Source organism: Hydra vulgaris, chromosome 05 (genome assembly GCF_038396675.1).
Source record: "Hydra vulgaris chromosome 05, alternate assembly HydraT2T_AEP".
In the NCBI taxonomy this organism is placed as follows: domain Eukaryota; kingdom Metazoa; phylum Cnidaria; class Hydrozoa; order Anthoathecata; family Hydridae; genus Hydra; species Hydra vulgaris.
This window is the reverse complement of record NC_088924.1, coordinates 14,209,010-14,229,563: the sequence shown is the minus strand read 5'-3', so window position 1 is coordinate 14,229,563 and position 20,554 is coordinate 14,209,010. Positions and strand designations below refer to the sequence as shown.

General features: G+C 26.0%; 1 protein-coding gene across 1 annotated transcript; it reads left to right on the top strand.

Moving 5' to 3' along the window:
* Window positions 1-975: 975 nt before the first annotated feature.
* Window positions 976-20,167, top strand: LOC136071880 (uncharacterized). The gene is made up of 8 exons (XM_065797453.1): window positions 976-1,098; window positions 7,949-8,061; window positions 11,284-11,566; window positions 15,782-15,874; window positions 16,573-16,686; window positions 17,054-17,319; window positions 19,514-19,619; window positions 19,728-20,167. Exons 1-8 carry the CDS (start codon window positions 1,009-1,011, stop codon window positions 19,776-19,778), a joined length of 1,116 nt encoding a protein of 371 aa, XP_065653525.1. The 5' UTR covers window positions 976-1,008; the 3' UTR covers window positions 19,779-20,167.
* The last annotated feature ends 387 nt before the right edge of the window (window positions 20,168-20,554 follow it).

The following is a 20,554-nucleotide window of genomic DNA, read 5'->3' as shown; positions in this document are numbered from 1 at the left end:
ATTGTTATCCTATTAATGCGAAAACTGTATTCAGAGTACGCAATTATATCACGAGGCCCCAAATGATCCACGTTTGATTCACAAATGATTGCTTGATACATTTAATATAAATAATTATTATTATTCTAAGGAAACAAAAACCGTATTTAGAGTTCTCAATTATGTCACGAGGCCGCAAATGATTTCCAAATGATTAACAAACGTTTGCTTAACATATTTTAATTAAAATAAACGGCGCTAGATTTTTAGTTTGCCTCAACACATTTAAGGAGTGATTACATTTTTTTTACCTCAGTTTTTACGGTAACTATGATATTGTGAACGGCGGTGGGGAATAATGGTCCGGCTCTAACTCTTTGCCAAATAAAGCGAAAACATATATTTGTAAAATATTCGTCTTTTATTTACGGTTAATTAGAATTGTTGAAAACTGAAATTCAGATTCTAAAACATTAAAAAAAAAGAAATGTAAATAATGTTCTGAAAATTTCTTTTAACTTTTAAAAATAACGATTGGTTTTAACTTATTTTATTTGGAATTTTTAATGGAAAAAAAATAAGCAAGTAAATTGTGATTTATTGATTTAGTAGTTAGTGATTAATATCTATTTTTCTTAAACGACATAACCTGTAATATAGTTGGATACGTGTAGGTTATTCATATGCTAATATTGCTGAGAACATGTTTTTATTTCATTATCTTGATTTAATTATTATTAAAATTGGTTATTTATATGCATATATTGCTTGTTACATGCTTATGATTTATATGTTTTTAATTATTATGTTTATATTTGTATGTTTATAATTATTATATTTATAATAAAAATAATATATATATATATTATATATATATATATATATATATATATATATATATATATAAAAACTATAAAATGAATATAATAGTTTCTGTTCAATATATGTTTCATATCTTACATATAATATACTGAGTGTGATATGTCTTATGTTAGCCTAAAGTATTATATAAATAAAATCAATAAAATTATGAATCCAATGCAAAGACCAAGTACACTGTCAGAAACAGCTCACATTGCTTCATTCGCTCTTCTCAGCTCATCATGTGCATGCTGCAAGGTAACGAATTTATTACATTAATGATGGTAATAATGATGATGATAATAGTAATAACAATAATAATGATAACAGTAGTAATAATAATAAATAATAATAAGAGTAATAAATTAAAAAAATTAAATGATGTATGTATGTGTTTATAAAGTGCATAGGATTTCTTATATAGTTTTTACTAAATCTTTTGTTAAATAACTTTTTATTAAAAGGTTAGGGTTTTAGATTGGATTGTTTATCCATAAAAACCAAGGTTTCCATGGTTTTTAATATTTCTCAGGTTGTAGTCTCTTTATGATAATATAATCTTTTGGCTGCTAACCACCCAATATCAGCGGTATAAGTTTTTTGTAGTTGTTTTAGTATTTTTCATATTACCTTAATGAAAACGGATTCAGATTTTTACGGAATTTTTTTCAGATGATTTGGAGTTTTTTTCATGTTTTAAAATTTAAAAGTGCTTTATAACTACTGTGTAAACTGTATAATTTGTACTCTTGAAAGGAAGAGAGATGTGATGTGTTTTTTGAGGGGCTTTTTTTGTCATTTTTTTGGAAAAAAAATGCATGGGTCCTTAGATAATTTTATCTTCCTCTATTTTATCTGAATTGGTTTTAGTGTTATATACTGACACAATAAGCATTGTTTATTACATTTAATATATTTATTTACATTTAATATTATATATATGTATATATATATATATATATATATATATATATATATATATATATATATATATATATATATATATATATATATATATATATATATATATTTATTTATTTATTCTGATTCACTCCTAACAAGGCTGCAAGTAACCACTATTAAGTTAGGAGTTATAAGAAAAAAAGAATGACAAGTCAAGCTTGGTTGAGTTTTAGTTGATGGAACTAGAGATGATTGCTCCTTTAAGCTGGGTCCATGATAGCATTTGTAGAAAAGAGAAAGAGATACAGCTTGGTGGCGATGGCAAAGAAGCTCAAGCTTAGCAGATAGAGCGGGTCTAACTACATTTATAATCCGTTTTTGAACCTTGCCTAGAGGAAGAGCATTATTAGAAGAACTCACCCAAATATTAAAACTATATTCCATTTAGGGACAAATAAGAGATTTATAGAGGTAGAGCATGGAATCAAAAGAGAGAAAATGACAAGCAAGATATAGAGAAGCAACTGTAGCAGATGCTAATTTAGCAATCAATTGTAGATATGGTTTTCATAAAAGGTCAGTAGTAAACAATAATCCAAGAAGATGTAATGAAGTGGACTCAGTGAGAGAGTTGCCATTCATTAATATAGGAATGTTGACTGTATAACAATAGTTGTTTGCAGTAAATAACTGAATTTTGTTAGAGTTAAAATTTACAAGCTACTGTGAGCCCCAATCTGTTACAGAAGTGAGATCAGATTCAAGATTGTTCTAAGCAATCGAAAAGAGAAGATTTTTTTTCAAGACAGGAGTAAAAAGTTGAGTCATCACCAAAAAGAGCTACTTTAGATGTAAGTTTGTCGGAAAGATCATTATTGTAGATAAGAAGCAAAACAGGACCAAGGATAGAACCTTGGGGTACCAAAGAAGTTACTAGAAATGAAAAAAAGTGTTACCCTTTGAGGATGACTAAAATAAAGCGATTAAGAAAGAAATGATTTCATAATCTCCAAAACTTTCCCAGATCATATTAAGCAAGATTGTGCATGAAGACCAGCATGTCAAACTTTATTGAAAACTTTAGTCAAAAGCAATAGCTCTAGTCTCACCGCCTCCATCAAATTCACAATAAAATCCTTTAGTTATAAGAGAGTTGTTCTTTTGGAAAAAAAAAGTCTAACAAAATAGGGAATTAAAATGAATTTGAATAAAAAAAAATTAAAATATTAATAATTTAGATAATTTGTGTTCTGTTTTTATTTTTGTTTCTTTAGGGTGGTTGTTATTTTTAGCAACAAAATTAGATAAGGCAAAGCAACAACAAAAAAAAGTTTAAAGTTTACATTAAAAAGACTGATTTTCCTATATTTATTTGTTTTTTTTAAAGAGGAAAGCAAAGATATAAATTGCTATCTGTTTTTAAAATATATTTGTATAATAGTAATGTAACAAGTATATATGGTCTTTTTCAACTGGGTCAGGGAAAGTCAGGGAATTAACTTTGTGGTCAGGGAAAACAATTGGTTTTTTTCTTAGTAGGTCAGGGCAACAATAAAATCTTTCAAATTCAAAATTCTAAAATATTAAATTTAATAATTTTAAATATAAATTATTTTATGGGCTGTTAAAAGTCCATAAAATAATTTATACTTAAAATTAATAAATTTTAATATTTTAAAATTTTGAGTTTGAATTTTAAAATAGTTTTTTATTTTATCCATCATTATTATGGTAAGTGCAACATTATAGTTAAGTCCACTAGGTTAAGTGCAACATTACAATTAAGTTATATTGGGTAAGTGCAACATTATGAAACAATATTAAAAAATTAAAAAAGCTAAATAAAAAAATTCTACTTTTTCATTGGTTATAATATAAAACCAATAAAAAAAACAATAAAAACCCAAAATAGTCTTGTGATAAAATTATGCAGTGATTGGTGCATTGTTTCTCAATATAGCGCTAAAACACTAGTAAGTTTCACTGTCACTTTTATTTTTGAAGTTTTCTATTTTTATAAAATTTAATAATCTGTTAATTAAAGTTTTTTGTCAATCAATTTTAAATTAGTATTTCAAATAATTTTAAAATTTTATTATATTCTTAATTATTACTTCTTATTTTTAATATTTATATCAATTTTATAAAGGTTTCACATTTTGAATCTTTTTTTTTTTTTTTGTATCTAAAATTATAAGAAAAAATACATTTCTGTTTTTTTTTTTGTTTTTTTTATGTTATTGTATTTTTCATGACCTTGATTGATAGCACATAAACTATAATTATGTATATACCTAATGTTGTATAAAATTTATTTAGTAAAAGTTTGTTATAAATAAATAGACATTAAATTCTTTTGTTTTATACAAGAAATGTAGACTCGATCAGTATTGTCTTAAAACATTCATTTTGTTTGTGCTATTTTTCTTTTCCAGATGTCTAAAAAAATTAACAAACATATTTTAGAGACTAGGTTAACTAAGTTAATATAGCATTGAACAACATGGGTGTTGTGGCACAAGAGTCATATAAAGAATAGAACTCATGAAAAGATGGTTCAAGAATAGAAAAAAACTAAAAACTTTTTTTGTTACAAAAACTAAAGATGCTCTGAATTATCTATTGAATTATGCAAAGACACTCAATTAAGTAATTCAGCAGGTGCAGTTGAAATGGAAGTTTCTTTTACACAATCTCAAACAACAATTCAGTTTATTTATCATAATGGAGGTTAACTTAATGCTTAATAATGAATACTTAAGCATGTTGTTTTTGGATACAATGATAGCCCTGTTACCAAAAGTGTGATTATATTTCAGGCTATATTTCCAGATAGCAAGATTGCGTCTACCGTGGATCTTTTTCTAGGACGAATTAAAATACATTGTTAACTATGGAATTACACTTTACTTCAGAGAACTTTTAAAAGTACAAGTCTGTGGATTTGAATGGCTGGCTGTTTGTTATGACAAAAGTTTGAATAAAGTCATTCAAGAATCTGAGATGGATTTTGGTACAATCTTAGTAACAAAGTTAAAGTACAATATTAGGATTTTTTCTTGGAAATGCTACTGCAACAGACTTACTTTAGAAAATAAATGATGATTTAACTGGTTTGGATTTATCTAAACATGTACAACTATCAATTGATGGTCCTAATGTAAACTGGAAGGTTTTCAGGGAAATGCAATTGGAAAGGGAAGAAGCTGGTCTGAGTAATACTGGCAGTTGTAACCTCCACATTAGGAGCTAAAGGCTATCATGAAAGGATCTTTTCAACTTTTTAAGGATGTCTTTTAATATTCTAACTTTTTATTTTGTCTCTAAGTCTTAAAAATCTTAAAAAGAGAACACAGTTTCAAATGATTTTTCAAAAACACTTAAATTTACAAGTCAGTCTTAGAAATACCTTTCACATTTTTTATTATTTTAGATGGGTCAAGGATCAACAGGTAATTTCACAACTCAAAAAGATATGGCTAAATATAATAAAGATAGTTGATTTTTGGCAAAACCTACCAGCTTTTAAAATGCCATCTTCAAAGAGTTATTTGGCTGTAAAAAAAAGCAGTTGAAGATGAACTACTTGTAGTAAAGCTTTTATTTTTCTGCTATATTGTAAACCTTTTGTAACCATCTTAAAAAATTTTAAACAGATAGTCTAATAATGCCTTTTCTGGTCAAGGATCTAAATATATTGCATAGATCCCTAATGTAGTTGGTTTTTAAAACTGATGTTCTCCTTAAATGCAATTCTGTTGCTGACTTGTTAGAGCTTGATCTTACTAATAAAGGTATTTATCTTCAGATAAAAGATATGCATTTTGATTTTCAACTATCCAAAAGTCCATTACATCATTGCATGGTAAGAAATGCAAATGTATTTGATCCAAGTTCAATATCCTCTTTACAACCGGTTAAGTTACAAAGCAAGATGAAACAACTATTGACTCATCTAGTATTATTGAAGATTATTAATGCGACTTTAGCAGATAGAGTTTAGTCACAATATTTAAATCTTTTGACATGCTATTTTAAGATTCTGAAAAGACGAAATCTTTTAATAGTGAGAGCACTAGAATAGATGATTTCTTTTTTCATAAATCTTCTATCAATATTCCAAAGGAATTAAAATCTGTTCTAAAATTGGTTCTAATTACAAGTCTGGTCAGGCAAGTGTAGAGAAACAATTTAATGTTAATAAGATTGTATCCAAATGTAAAAAAAAGAACAACCTAATACCTTCAACAATAGAACTAACAAATAAGTTTATAAAGTCTGTTAAAGGTGCATGCCAAAGGTATCAGCTAGACCTTGAACAAGAGAGAAAGAAATCAGTGATGTAGTAAAGAAGAAGAAAATTCCTAATAGATTCCTGCAATAGTTTATATATTGAGTTTGTTAATACCATAAATGAGGTAAGAAAAAAAAAGGGTATGGGGTTAGTAATTAAAGGAAACGGTTTGAAAAGGAAGAGCGAAGAAAAATATGTTGAAATTAAAACTTTGGGAAAGGTAGTCTAAATTTTAGAAGAGAAAAGGAAGAAAATGATGTAAAACTTGTTTCCTTTGTTTAAAGGTATTACTTTATTGTAGCTATTATTTTTCTTTTGCGGATAATTTTTTTTTTAATTTTTTTGTTTGATTTTTATAATATAGCCAAAAAAAAATACTTAATCATAAAAAGGAATATTTTTAAAAATAGTTTAAAATATTAGAATCTAGACGTGTAAATAAATAAAATCTTTTAATTAAAGAACATAGGATCAATTATATATACTTTTTTATTATATATGTTAGTGTTTAAATAAGTCAGGGGTAAAAAGTGGGGTTTCAAGAAAAAATTCAGGGAAATTACTTATGTTTTTGAGTTAAGTCAGGGAAATCTTTCATTAAGAACCTGTATAAACCCCGCCACTGCTCTTTTATTTCCTTTGTAACTATTTATCGTTTCTTTTTTGTATATAAAAAATCTTTCTGTTGCATGTTTTTGAATGATACACATCTCAGATTTTTTATAACATTTATTTATTTTAATTTTTAATGTAAGGAGCACATACATGTATATATTTTTTAAGGCGCACATGAATATACAGAGCTTCAATTATGCCATGCTATCTACACATGTTTTACATAGTCTTAATTGTTTCATATTATCTTTTATTCCTGTACGTTTTTTATCCCCAATCTTTTAGAGCTTTGTAATTTTGAATACCTGTTGCTTTTTAACATTTGGCTCAGTGCGCTTAGTTTTACCTGCCCCTTCCCTTTTGGTCTACTATGTTGTTCGTGAAATATACGTAAACTATTAATAATTAACCTTTGTTTTAATTTTGTGCTTTTATACTGGACATCTGTTCAGCACCTGAAAATAGAATGAGTTGCCAAGTCATAAAAATAGACACAAGCAAAACCCATGCATTGAGTCAAGAAGATCCAGCATTCAACATCCTAAACTGGAAACAATGTATTATAAGTACATCTGCGCCAGCCTAATAGAAGAAGAAGGGGTGTGTGGCTGGTCAACAGATAGAATCTCTTTTCAGAAGAGATTCATTTTTCTTTACGAGTCAAATCTCTTCAGCTAATAGAAATTTATTTTCATTTTTTGATAGTCACACTTCAGATTTTCGAGTAATTCATTGGTCTTTCGAGTAATTCATTGGTCTTTTGAGTAATTCATTGGTCAAGTAATTCATTGGTCATTCGAGTAATTCATTTGGTCTGCTAAATATGAAAATACTTTGAATTTTTTTTGTGTGTAAAATTTGTATTTACTGTTTTTCAAGTACTAATCATTTTTCAATTGTCACTTTAACAATTTAGAAAGTTAAAAACTGAAAGATACTGCAGGAAAAAAAACCAGAAATAGGAAGTTAATTACTAGCAATTTAGTAGTGACCAGCAAGTATTTGTTTAAAGTACAGTTTATTAAAACAATTTATGTTAATATTTTATTCTAGAAACAAAACAAAAAATTATAAGTTAAGGTAAATAATAAAAGTATTCTAAATTTTGTTTGAGAAAAACAGTGAACCCATTTTATTAGATACTGCTATATATTCTATGTGTCTTTAGTAACTTATGATTAGTTAAACAAATGTTTAAAAAAACTAAATGATGTAAATAATAACAATAAAAATACTTATGTATAAATAAATATATTATAGTTCTAATATAATAAATGTATCTATATTTTTTTAAAGGGAAGATGTCAATACCGTTATACAGTTCCATGCTCTACTCTGCAATATTGTTCACCTTTATGTAGTAGTCAAGTTCAAATACCTCAAGCTGTTTGTCTCACTGCATTATCAACGTGAGTAAATAGTCATCTATTATTTAGATGTTTTCAAATCTGAACATAAAATATTAATTAAATTATCAAATATTGGTAAATAGACTTGAACTAATTTGTTTATATTTGTTGAGTAGCATGTGCATATTCTCAAAAATGTTTGATTATCATTAATTTTTTTTTATATACTTTTGTATATAAAAAAAATAATACTTTTATAAATAATACTTTTGTATATTTATTAATATATATTTTACAGTTAAATTAAATTCAAAAGATTGTGTCATTATCAGATTTAGTATTTTAAAATACATCACATCTTATCAGATTTATTAATCACCCACCACCTAAATTGAAACAAGAACCCACTAACAAAGAATAAATGTTCAATAGAATCATGCAAACATATTGCTTGCAAATTTTTTCTAGAAAATAAAATTCCTAAAAATCAACTTTATATTTTAAAATAATCTAAAGCAATGAAGTGCGGGGGAAAAAACTAAATGATTAAAAGTTTTAAGAGCATGAAAAGATAGATACAGTGAAAAGATGCAACTTTGCTGAATGATGAGTCAAGCAAGAATGAGTTTTGATTAATGGAGTTAGAGATAATGACTGATTTAAGCAGTGACCATGTTTAAGTTTATAAAAAAGAGAAAGAGATGCAACCTTGGTCCTTGGTCCATTCCTTTTTTTTTAGTGTATGCTAATAATTTTAATAAAGCTTCGGATCTTATGATCATCATGTTTTCTAACTATACCAATTTTTTTTTTTAAATAAACTTTTATTTATGATAAAAATAAATTGGTATAAATATAGAATAAATAATTTTTAAATGTGAATAAATAACTTATAAAAACTTTACCTGTTTCAAATCAATAAATTATCATTAGTAATTACCATTGACAATGCAAAATGGATTCTTTTCCATTCCTCAACAACAAAACTTTTTTTGTCTAAAAGATTAGCTTAAACTTTTTATCGATAGAGTAAAAATTGAAGAAGATTCCATAACTAGGTTCCTTGGTATTTATTTTGATAAAAATCATTGAAACATTATATAGATTACACAGGTCAACAAAAACAAATTTTTTTTCTGGAGCCAAGAAAACAATTTGTTTTTTTTTGTAGCATTTATTATTTTGATTTCAAATATGCAACTCATTTTTTACCATTACGTCAAGTTGTAAAGATATTTAGGTTCAAATCTTTAGTATTTGGGGTAAAGTCCCTAATATTGTCGAAAAAAAAGTTGTTCAAAAGTATGTCAACCTGGGTCTCAAAAGAAGTGTATTTTCATAGAAATTTTTAAAATGTTATTCGTTTGTAATAAAATTAAGTATTTTTTGTATTATCGCTGAAAAACATTTTGTTAACATTTTTTTAAGAGTCTAGCATTTTTTCAAATAATTTTTTGCCAAAAAATTTTAAGGAAAAATTTTTATGTTTTCTAAAATCTCTATGAAAATATGCTTTTTTTGAGACCCAGGTTGACATACTTTTAAACAACTTTTTTTTTTGACAATATTAGGGACTTTACCCCAAATATTAAAGATCTGAACCCGTGATGGTAAAAAATGAGTTGCATATTTGAAATCAAAATGTGAAATGCAATTCAAAAAACAAATTGTTTTCTCAGCACCAGAAAAAAATTTTTTTTTTGTTGACCTGTGTTAATGAGTTGCAAAAAATGTTGGAAACCTGTGTAATGCTAGATATTATTTTAATAAGAATATTTCAAAACAACTATACTACTCATTTATTTATAGTTATTTAAATTATGCCTAATATTGCCTGGGGAAGTACAGGTAAAAGTAACAACCTCTTTATCACCATCAGAAACATGTAATGCACATAATATACTTTTCAAATTGTTTTTCAAACATGTAACCATTATTTAAAGATTTTTTTTTATTAATTCAATTTCACTCTTAACAAAGGCAACCATTTGGGAGTTAACAAAGTAGCTCCCAAAGTAACTCCCAAAAAAAAAGTTGTAAACAAAGAATAGAGTTAAAAAGTAAGGAAACAGTTGACAGAAGACTTGAAAAACTGTTGGTTGTGTGAGTCAGGAAAACATGAAAATGGGAAAGAGTTCGAAAGGGTTGAAGGTGCAGGGAAAAAACTAGATGAATAATATTATTTAGAGCCACCAGGGACAGATACAGTAAAAGGATGTGACTTTTTAACTAACAAGTTAAACAAGAATGAGTTTTAGTTGATGGAACTAGATAGCTCCTTTGAGCAGCGACACCATAATAGTATTTGTAGAGAAAGAGATCCAACTTTACAATGACCGAAACTATGTTTACAATATGTTTTTGGACCTTGTCAAGAAAAGAATGAGCATCAATAGAAGAACCAGTCCAAGTATGACAGCAGTATTCCATACAGGGGCTAATAAGATATTTGTATAGGTAGAAAATGGAATTAGGAGTAAGATAATGTTGAGCGCAATAACAAAAAACAACCTTACCAGATGCTAACTTTGCAATTGATTATATATAGTCTCTGTTATCCAAGATAGTCTCTGTCAGAGGCTGTAAAAGAGGCAAAGAGATGTAAAGAAAAGTACTTAGTGAGAGGGTTGTCATTTGTTAATATTTGAATATTGACATTATTGCTGTTGTTTGTAGTAATTAACTGAATTTTGTTGGAGTTAATGTTCACATTATTAGTTGGTGATACAACCATATATTTTATGTACCAAATATTGGATCAAGATATTTTTGGTATCTTGATAAAATGATATCTTAATAAAAAATTCTTATGTTTTTGTAATTTATATAATAAAATAATAATATAGTTATATAATATATATTATAATATATAATTATATATAATAATGTAATAAATAATAATTTAATTATATAATAAAATAATAATATAATTATATAATAAAAAATACCTTAAGTTTGGTGTAAATAGTTTTTTATGTTTGTTTGTTTATATTTGTTGTTTTTTCTTAGTAATTTTTAATTATGTTTGTCTACAGCTTTGTTATAAGTGAGTTTGTATTAACATTTTACTTCCATTTTTATTATTTATAATTTTTATTTGTAAATGTCATGAAGTATGATAACAAAATGTCACGAAGTATGATAAAAAGCATGATAAAAAATTGTTCAAATTCTTAAAGAGAATTTCTTTTATATTATATACATACATACATATACATATATATATATATATGTATATGTATGTATGTATATAATATAAATTGTAAAAAATAATAATTTTAGTCAGTTGATACCTCAAGTTCAAATGGCAAGTTGTTGTTGTCAGCAACAAGTGCAATCTGTTATGCCTCTTATTCAACCAACTTCTTCATTTTCACGTTGTCATCATCAACAAACTCATTCTTCTAGTAATTTAGTGAGAAGGGTTCATTTGACCTCTGATAATGTTACATACCCAACACCATACTATGCCACATCGTTTGTTCCGTTACCTAACACACACCATTCATGGGAACCTACCACTGGCTATAGAGGAAGTCAGTATTCTCAACAGTATGACATGCATGTAAGTCTTGTTGCTCAAAATGTTTTTAAGTTATTATGTTTTATTTTATATTAACTATTAAATATACTTTTTATTTTGAAAATATATATAAACAAATAAATAATTAAGAAGAATTTTTAATATTTAGAAAAATAAATAAAAATAAATTTATTATATTACTTTGCATTATTAATTTTTACATATTTTTGTATTTGTTGGTTATCTCTCTATTTTTTCACTGAAATTACTAAATGAAATTTTAAATTTAAAGTAACAATTAGTAATTTAGTAATATCATCATCAGGATTTAATTTTATTTTTTGGACTTTAAAGTAAAAATTGAGGAGCTCATTGAACTCCAGACTGTAGAAAATAAAATTTTTTGTTATTTTTTAATTTTAAGTGATGTTACTTTAGTGAAGAAGTTTTGTTAATTTTTACTAATATCTTTAGTTATATGTTTGTATAAGTATACAGGTATGTTAACTACATCACCTAAAAAAGAAATTTTAATTAACTTGTTTATTATAATTTTAACGGCATGATTTTGTAAAAAAGTTAAACAATATGTTTATAGTTAAATATTATTTAAGTTTATTACTCAACAGTACTAATATCATGAAACTCTTTTTGTTGCGTTCCTATTTAGATTTTTAAGTTTATTATGCAACAGTATTATAGCCTTGTAGCAAAATACTAATATATTAATTACGTATGGCGCATAAATACGGTGCTTACATGTGTCAATATTAAATAAAGATGGTAAAGCTTAACATTTAATAGGATGTTTCAGTAGGATGCAGTAGGGTAAAAAGTTGCAAAGTTTCAGTAGAGTGCATATTCTAAATAAGTAGAACATGCAAGGAGTGTACATACAGCTCTGACAAATAGGTAGAACATGCAAGGGAATGCCGCTACATTGACTATGAGTTTGGGCTCGGGCAGCAATCTTTTTTTCATTATTCAGTATTTTCTTTGTTTTTTCCTCACTATGATCACTATGATCGGTTGAATTTTGGATGATTTAATATTGAATTTTCTCAAAAACCACTTATTAATTCTAATAAATTTTTTTTTTAATGATGTTTGGTAATGATTCAAAGTTTAGTGAAAAAAAAGTTTTTTGTACATGGATGTAGTTTTGTTTACATCTGATTAGCTTTTGCAATATCGAGTAAAATATCTGAAAATCAAAAAATTATTTTAAATGTAATGTAATGTTTCAAAATCATATGTTGGAACTATCATAAAATGATTTAAGGGTGGAGAAGAAAGCTTTAAACAGAAAATAGGAAAGTGTCAGAAAATCGAGATTTAATGAAGAAAGAAGACAAATTCAATAGTTGAATCAATTTATCAAAATGTTACTCAGTCACAACAAAGTAAATGTTACTCAGTAACTACAAAGTTTTAATGCAGTAGATTTTTCATTGAAAGAGTATTAAAAAAGAAAATTTTAAAGCGAAGTTATGAAGAAAAAAATACCAAAGAAGTCATTTGATGAAGAAATGAAGGCATTTAAATGAGCTAAATGTTTGCTTAAATTATTGAAGAATTAAAAATTAGGGCATTTTAAAATACAATGAAATTTACTGTAAAAATAATTATTTGGTGCTTCCATGTAATTAATACTGTTATCAGCCAAAACATAAATTTGACAAATTTAAGTACATTCCAATCAAAAGTTGCTTGCAAGTTTTTTGTATGGCAGTTCGTATTCAACTGTAGCTTTAAAAGCTCTCCTTTCATGCCAAATCAAACTTTGACATCTGATCTATATGTGACTGAAGGCTTGGAAAAGCAACTTTTCCCATTAATAAAAAAACTAAAACAATCAACTTTATTTCGGCCAGATCTAGATTTGATCAACTATTCCAAAAAGGTATAAGAAAGTAAAAGGTAAAAGTATAAGAAAATTAAAGTAAATGTTGTTCCAAAGGATCCATTGAACTATTCAGAGCAGCAAGTCATTGAATATGGGCAATAGTGAAGGAAATACTGAAGATGAAAGTCAAATGTGCAAATAATATTAAAAAATTCTGAGTTTTTTGGATGGATATTTTATGAAGTTTTATGGATGGGGGTATTTTAATGGAGTTTACAGGAGTTACAGGAGTTGCAGTATTTTACAAAAAAATTAAATTATGTCTTAAAGTTTCTTAGATGCTCAATCTAACTGATTTTATCATCCTGAAATTTTTATGGAACCAAACGTACCATCACCTCCATCTTAAAGGAAATATTAAATGAATAAATATTCTGATTTTTCAACATCAGTTTCAACTTTTGTGTTATTTGTAGAAGTAAAATGGTGATACCTGTGTGTACCAGGTAAAGTTTTTGTTGATGTGTAATTTGCTCTATTTCATTTTTGCAAAAGTCAAACATTGCAGATGCCTTAAGTATATAGTTGTTTGTTGTTCTATAAACGCAATTTTAGTTAGTATGAAGTTAGTTTTTTCAAAATCTTCACCAATACCATCACAATGTAGTTTACTGTGCCTTGTTGCAAATAGGAATTTTATACACTTTTTATACGAAAATCTTGCTCATTGTGGCATATTTTTATCAGTGCTTGCAGTTTCTATATTTGCTAGCAAATCCACCTGAAAATTTATACAGAGTTTCTATTTCAGATGTTTACTTTATCATGTAGTATACCATATCTACATCAAGAGGTAAGTTATAAAAGATAAAACATTTTAAATTGAGAAAATTGTGTACTTTGTAATAAACTACTGTTGGGTGCAATGGTATTTAAATTTTGTTCCTGAGAAAAGTTAGAGCAACAAGCTTATATTTTCTAAAAAGTTATAGAGAAAAATAAAATCAGTACTATTTTTACTTTTTTTTTATTATATTAAAGAAGAAGTTCAAAATTTAGAAAGAAAAAAAAAATTTTTTTAGAAAGTTTTTTTACTTGAATATAAGCTTGAATTTTAGCAATGTAAGGATGAACAGTTTTTGTAACTTATTTGTCATAGTTTGAAACTACTCTTTTAAATTGTTGTTAAAAACTCTGTTTAAACACTGATTTTGATCATCATGAGCTATAATGAACAATGCTGCTGCACAAAAGAAACAAGGTGTTCTTGTTGTCTTCTATTGTTCTATTGTTGTCTTCTATTGTTTGTAATCTATACAAGTCATCATAATCAATATTATCTTTAAAATACAAATTCACTTCCAAACAAAAGCCTTGGCAAACAAGGTTTTTGTGCAGAGAAACCAGTTGATCTTGTTGTCTTTAATTATTTGTAATCTATACAAGATCATCTTTGATATTATTTCAAAAATATGACTTATTTTTAAGATAATGTTCTTATATAACATCATCTGGACACAATTAAAATCTTTATGACTGGTGTATCAAAATATGGTTTCAAAAAAAAATTTGGTTTGATTTGATACAAAATGATCCTTAAACATGTTAAAGTTTGAAACAAAATCGGAAATAAAATAAAAAAGTTGAAATAAAATTTGAAATAAAAATGAGATAAAATTATTATTTTAATAACAAAGAGTATGATTTATTTTAGGCATATGATTAATTAATAAGAATAATGCAATTCTAAAAGGAAAAAAGAAACTGAGGAACATAACAGTTGTGTGATGTCTCACTGAAAGTTATCAAACTTTAATCCAAATTAAAAATTGAAAAATGAAGTTTTTAAAATTACTTTAAATCTTGCATTGAATTATCAGAACTTACATACAGAGGCGATTTTACAGGGGGTGAGGGTGTTACACCCACCACCACCCCCTCCCTCAAAGAAGGTGATTTTCAAGTTATAGTCGGTTTTTTTTACAAGTTTAGTCAGCTATTTGGCTAGTTAAATAAATCTTTCCGGTTTCGATTTCCGAATTTTTATTTATTTAGTTTTTATTTTAATACATTCTAATTTATAGTGCATATTCTTACCTTTTTTAGTTATTTAAGATTTTCATAATAAATATATTTTAATTGTATAAATGCTTTAATTTTTTGGAAAAATATTTTTTATGTTTCATAGTTTATCACAACTCTTCCTAATTATATATTAAAATAGTGTTAATGTAATTATCTCTGCTGATCTTTTATAGTTTACCCATGAAAGTTTTACCTAGTGATTTTTTAAGGTTTACCTTGTGATCTCCTAAAGTTTACCTTGTGATATCCTAAAGTTTACCTTGTAATCTCCTAAAGTTTACCTTGTGATCTCCTAAAGTTTACCTTGCGTCTTCTTTCTATTTTAGTTGCGAAACAATGAAACACATGCTCCAGAATATCATTCCCATATACATCATCATGTAAATCGAAATCATCCGCTTACAATGTGCACAAGAGATGTAAGACTTCTTTTTGTTTTTTTCTTATATTAAATTATAATAAGTTTTTTTTATTAATTTTTGTGACCTGAGCTAGAAACTTGTAAAAAAAATAGTTTAAATTTTTTATATTTATATATTTATCTTTGTCCTGATCAAGCCCTGACCATGATGTTAAACTAAGCTTATGTTAGGACAAGTGTAGGTCTTTAGTCAAGGTGAAGGAAACTGACCTAAAAGAAGTAAATACGATTATAAAAAGCTTCTCTAAAATCTTTCATGGTGTCATATTTAAATAGGAGTAAGGAAGCTCGTCCAAACCACACAAGTGTGAAATTATAAACGTTAAACATAAATAAAAAAATCTTTATTTTTATTTGTTTGTTGTTTTGTTGTTGCTGAGTAAAGCCTGAATGAACCTTTTGTAAATGTTTATTCAAACTTTTGTAAATGTTTATTCAAACTAAAAAATTCAGCAACAGTTTAATTTTAATGGTTAAAAGAAATCCACTGAGGATTTCAGCATATTTGAAAAAATAATAAAACAATATAATATATATAACAAGGTATAAATTAGTTACATGTTTTATTTTTGTTGTATCATGTTAATTCTATTTTATTTTCTCTGTTACTTTAATCAATTTTATTTTATTTTTTTCATTATTTTATAATTTTTATTTTTCTTTTATTCATTTTTTTTTCTCTTGTTTATTTACTAGAGTACAAGTGAAGTTTTTTCCTTAGTGGGCTACACTTCACATGTTTATTTTGAAACAGGTCGTTATATTACTCCGACTTCATTGTGTTCAAATCGAAGTTCTGGTAATAGAGAGGTAGATAAAGTGTGGTAAAAGCTGTCCATGTTAATTTAAATATGTTGTCCATAATGGACTATTTATACTGTCTGCTAATTATAATGGTATACTGTCCAAGACGGCCACACTAACTTAGGATTGTTGAGTTTAAAGAGTATTTTATGATTTTGGCTTTAGAAAAAAAAAACTTAAAATCATTGAATGCTTTCTGTTAACTTCCTTTGATTAAAAAAGATGGCATAAAAACAAAATGGAGGTTTTAGATTATTTTAGTTAAGTAATGTGGCTGTCTTGTTTGGTTCATTTTCAGAATTTTTTTTTTAATATTTATGAAATGTAAGTTTTAAATGCATAAATTTATAAAATATGAATTATTTCATTATAGGGCCACAGAAGTGAATCCCGCTTTCATATGCGCCAATCGTCTCGAACTAGTTCTTACCCGTACCCTCAAATAATTCATCCAGTTTCTTATCAATACCCAACATTTCCTACATCAAGAACTTTCCCTTATCTGATTAGTGTGGAAGCTGAGCCAATAAATGATTGGGAAACACAAGAGAAACACAAATTTGGTCTTAAGAAAGAACAAATTGAAATGTTACCTCACTATACTTTGACAAAATATTCTATGGCAGATTTTACCGCAGAGTAAGTTTACTTTTTTAATTATATGTTACAAATAATCCTATTAATACGATGAAGTATTAGTTTAACAATATTATATTAATATAAAAGTAATAAATTTTGAGTGTTGTTGCAAAAAATTGCTCCAACCACTTCAAGTTTTTAAGTACAAGTGTACTAACAGTATGTTACAAGTGTACTAACAGTATGTTACAAGTGAACTAACAGTATGTTAAACCTTTTAAGAGTTATATCACTTAGACAAACAATAGATTAGTAGATTTATAAAAATTTTACCTCTGAGTTTTATCATATTATTTTTCTTTTTTTTTTTTAATAAAAACTTTTCAATTATCTTCTATAATAATAGTTATAGATTGACAGAGTAGTAGTATATATAATAAGTTATTCTCTGGCACAAATGTCCATTATAAAAGCATCAAGTTGTACGGTTAACAGCTTTTATGTTTTTACTTTTATAAAGCACTTTAATTTTATGTATAAAATATTTGTTAAATATACAGCTTGTTTGTTATAGTTTTTTTAATATCAGTTTCTTTTTTTATTTATTTTTTATAATATACAATTAATATAGACCTTGGTTTCGGGAAGTATATAATAAAAATAGACTTATTAAATGTGTTAAATTATTCAGTCAGGTAAATCTTTGGAAATAAACAGCATCACCACCATTTAATCTAACTTACACCATTCTTCAATCTAACTTACACCGTATCTAAATTTATATATATATTTTTTAAATATAAAATTAAATATGGTGTAAGTTAATTTTTTAATTTAATAATTTTTTTTTTTTTAAATATCAAAAATAATAAAAAGATATGATTAGTTAAATACTATATTATTATTGAGGTGTACAGTGACCATGTACAGAGGTTTTTTTGAAAGTAAATTGATTTAAGTAGCACTTAAATCAATTTAAACTTAAAAGTTGACACGAAAATCAAAAAACTCTTTAATGGTGGCAAAGATAACATTGCAGGTAAATGGAGGTTGACAGTATTGCAGGTAAGTAGAGGTTGGCAAACCCAATACTGTCAACCTCCATTTACCTGCAATGCTGCAGGTAAATGGAGGTTGACAGTATTGGATTTGCCAAGTAATTTCATGCTAATGACTTGTTAAATCCTGTTTTTATGTTCAAAATTACTTTAAAGCTTGCATTGAATTATCAGAACTTACATACAGAGTATAGTCTTTTTCAATTCCAAAACATTTTCAAGTTATTTCGGTCTTATATAATTCCAAAACTTTTTCAAGTTGTTTCAGCATTATATAATTTTCTTGTTTACTATGTAATTACAGTAGCGATATTTTTTTTTATTATTACATATCAAAGAATTTCTTATTAAGAATTTAAAAAAAAAAAAAACAAGAAGTATATTTATTGTTTTAAGAAATAAATTTCTCACTCCACACTTAAAACAAGAAATATATTTCTTTTTTTTTTTTATATATTTCTATTCTTATATTATTTCTTTTTCATTCTTTTTTTTTTATAATTATTCTTCTATAATATAATCATTATTCTGCTTTTTATATTATAATCCTTGTATTTTTCTTATTCTATTTCTCTTATAAACCTCTTTTTATATTCTACTTTTGAATCTTTTCTTATATTAATTTTATATTATCCCTCAACTCTAGTCTATTTATTATTCAGGTGACTCGCGATTGTGAATTAAGCTGTCTTTTTAAATTAACAGTCTCAGTTATCAATGTTGCTGACAAAAGATTGTAAAAAATTTTGCAATTAATGCAATTAGCTTTATTGTTTTTTTATGGCTATATAAAGTGTTTTGCAATGCGTTTATGTGATCGAAGAAAATTATACAACGTTGGTGACGTTACTTTTAACAAAGTACATTTTATTAAACAAATGCCTTATTTAGACTTATAATAAAATATTGAAATTAAAATATTTTAAAAAAATTTAAAATATATTTTTAAGTTTTTTTAATTTTATTTTTATACACAAATTATTATTCAGTTTAATTCTCCTTATTTGGTAACCGTCTTGATTTATTTCGATTTCAAAGTTTCACATTTTGTAATCTCGTAATAGCAATAATCATTTGAGATTAGAATCGCTATATCGATGCTACGTCAGCTAATTAACAATTTGTAATGAAAATCATAGTTTGTGAAAACTGCTAAAAGATGACGTTCTTACAAGATATTTTTTAAAATTTTTTAGCGAACGATGTGTTATATGCATGTGTGAATATGCAGTTGAAGAAAAGCTTCGTATTTTGCCGTGTGCTCACGAATTTCATTCCGAGTGCGTTGATCAATGGTTGGAGGTAAGAACTATAAAAAAAACTATGTTTTAATTTTATGATTTTATTACTCAATATATAACTATATAATTAACTAAAGCAACCGTAAGTGAAGTTGGTTTTATAATTTAGACGAGTTCTACTTGCCCCATTTGTCGTCATGTTGTTGACGAAAGTCAATGATAAAACTTTTGTGAATCTTTTTTAGTTAAAATATTTGTAAAGTTCTTTGCTCGCAGTTTTTATGAAAGTTTTTTAAAACTATTGTGGTGCCGCCATTACTTATTGCTTATTGGAAACTTTCAGTCATTGGTGTTTTAATTGTAATATTATTCAAATGTTGTTGTTTTTTTACACTAAATCTAAAAATCCTATAAGATAATTATTCCTATGTTTGTTTGTTTTTTAAATTTTTCCGTTTTTTTTTTTCACCTGTGTTTTATATATTTCTTCTTGAAGTGTCATATTTATTCTTGATTATTCATGTTTTTTTTATTTAAAGTGACTTATGTTACCAATTTTATATAAAAATGCACTTTTTTTTGAGAATTTTTAAAATTTGTTATTTCCAACCAATTTGTAATTCATTTTGTTATTTTTTTTCCCTTTGACTGAGAACAAACATTCCTAACATCGCTATTAATAATTTTTAATAGTCTACATTTTTATTAATATTTTTATTTATTTACAACTAGAAGAACTTTTATTTTATTGTGCAAATTCGCGTTACTAGCAAATTATGAAAATTCAATAAAGTTACAAAAAATAAAACTTTTTAACGTTGCATTTAAAAAAAGAATGAACATTTGAATCGAAAAATCGTTCTTAAATTACGTCTCAAACGAGAATTAGTAATAGGAAAGTTGTGGCCAGTATATGTATGGTAATTAATACAAGTCACAAATTTAATTTTTTTTTACTACAGTCGATCGCCATTTATTGGATTTGTTATATGACGT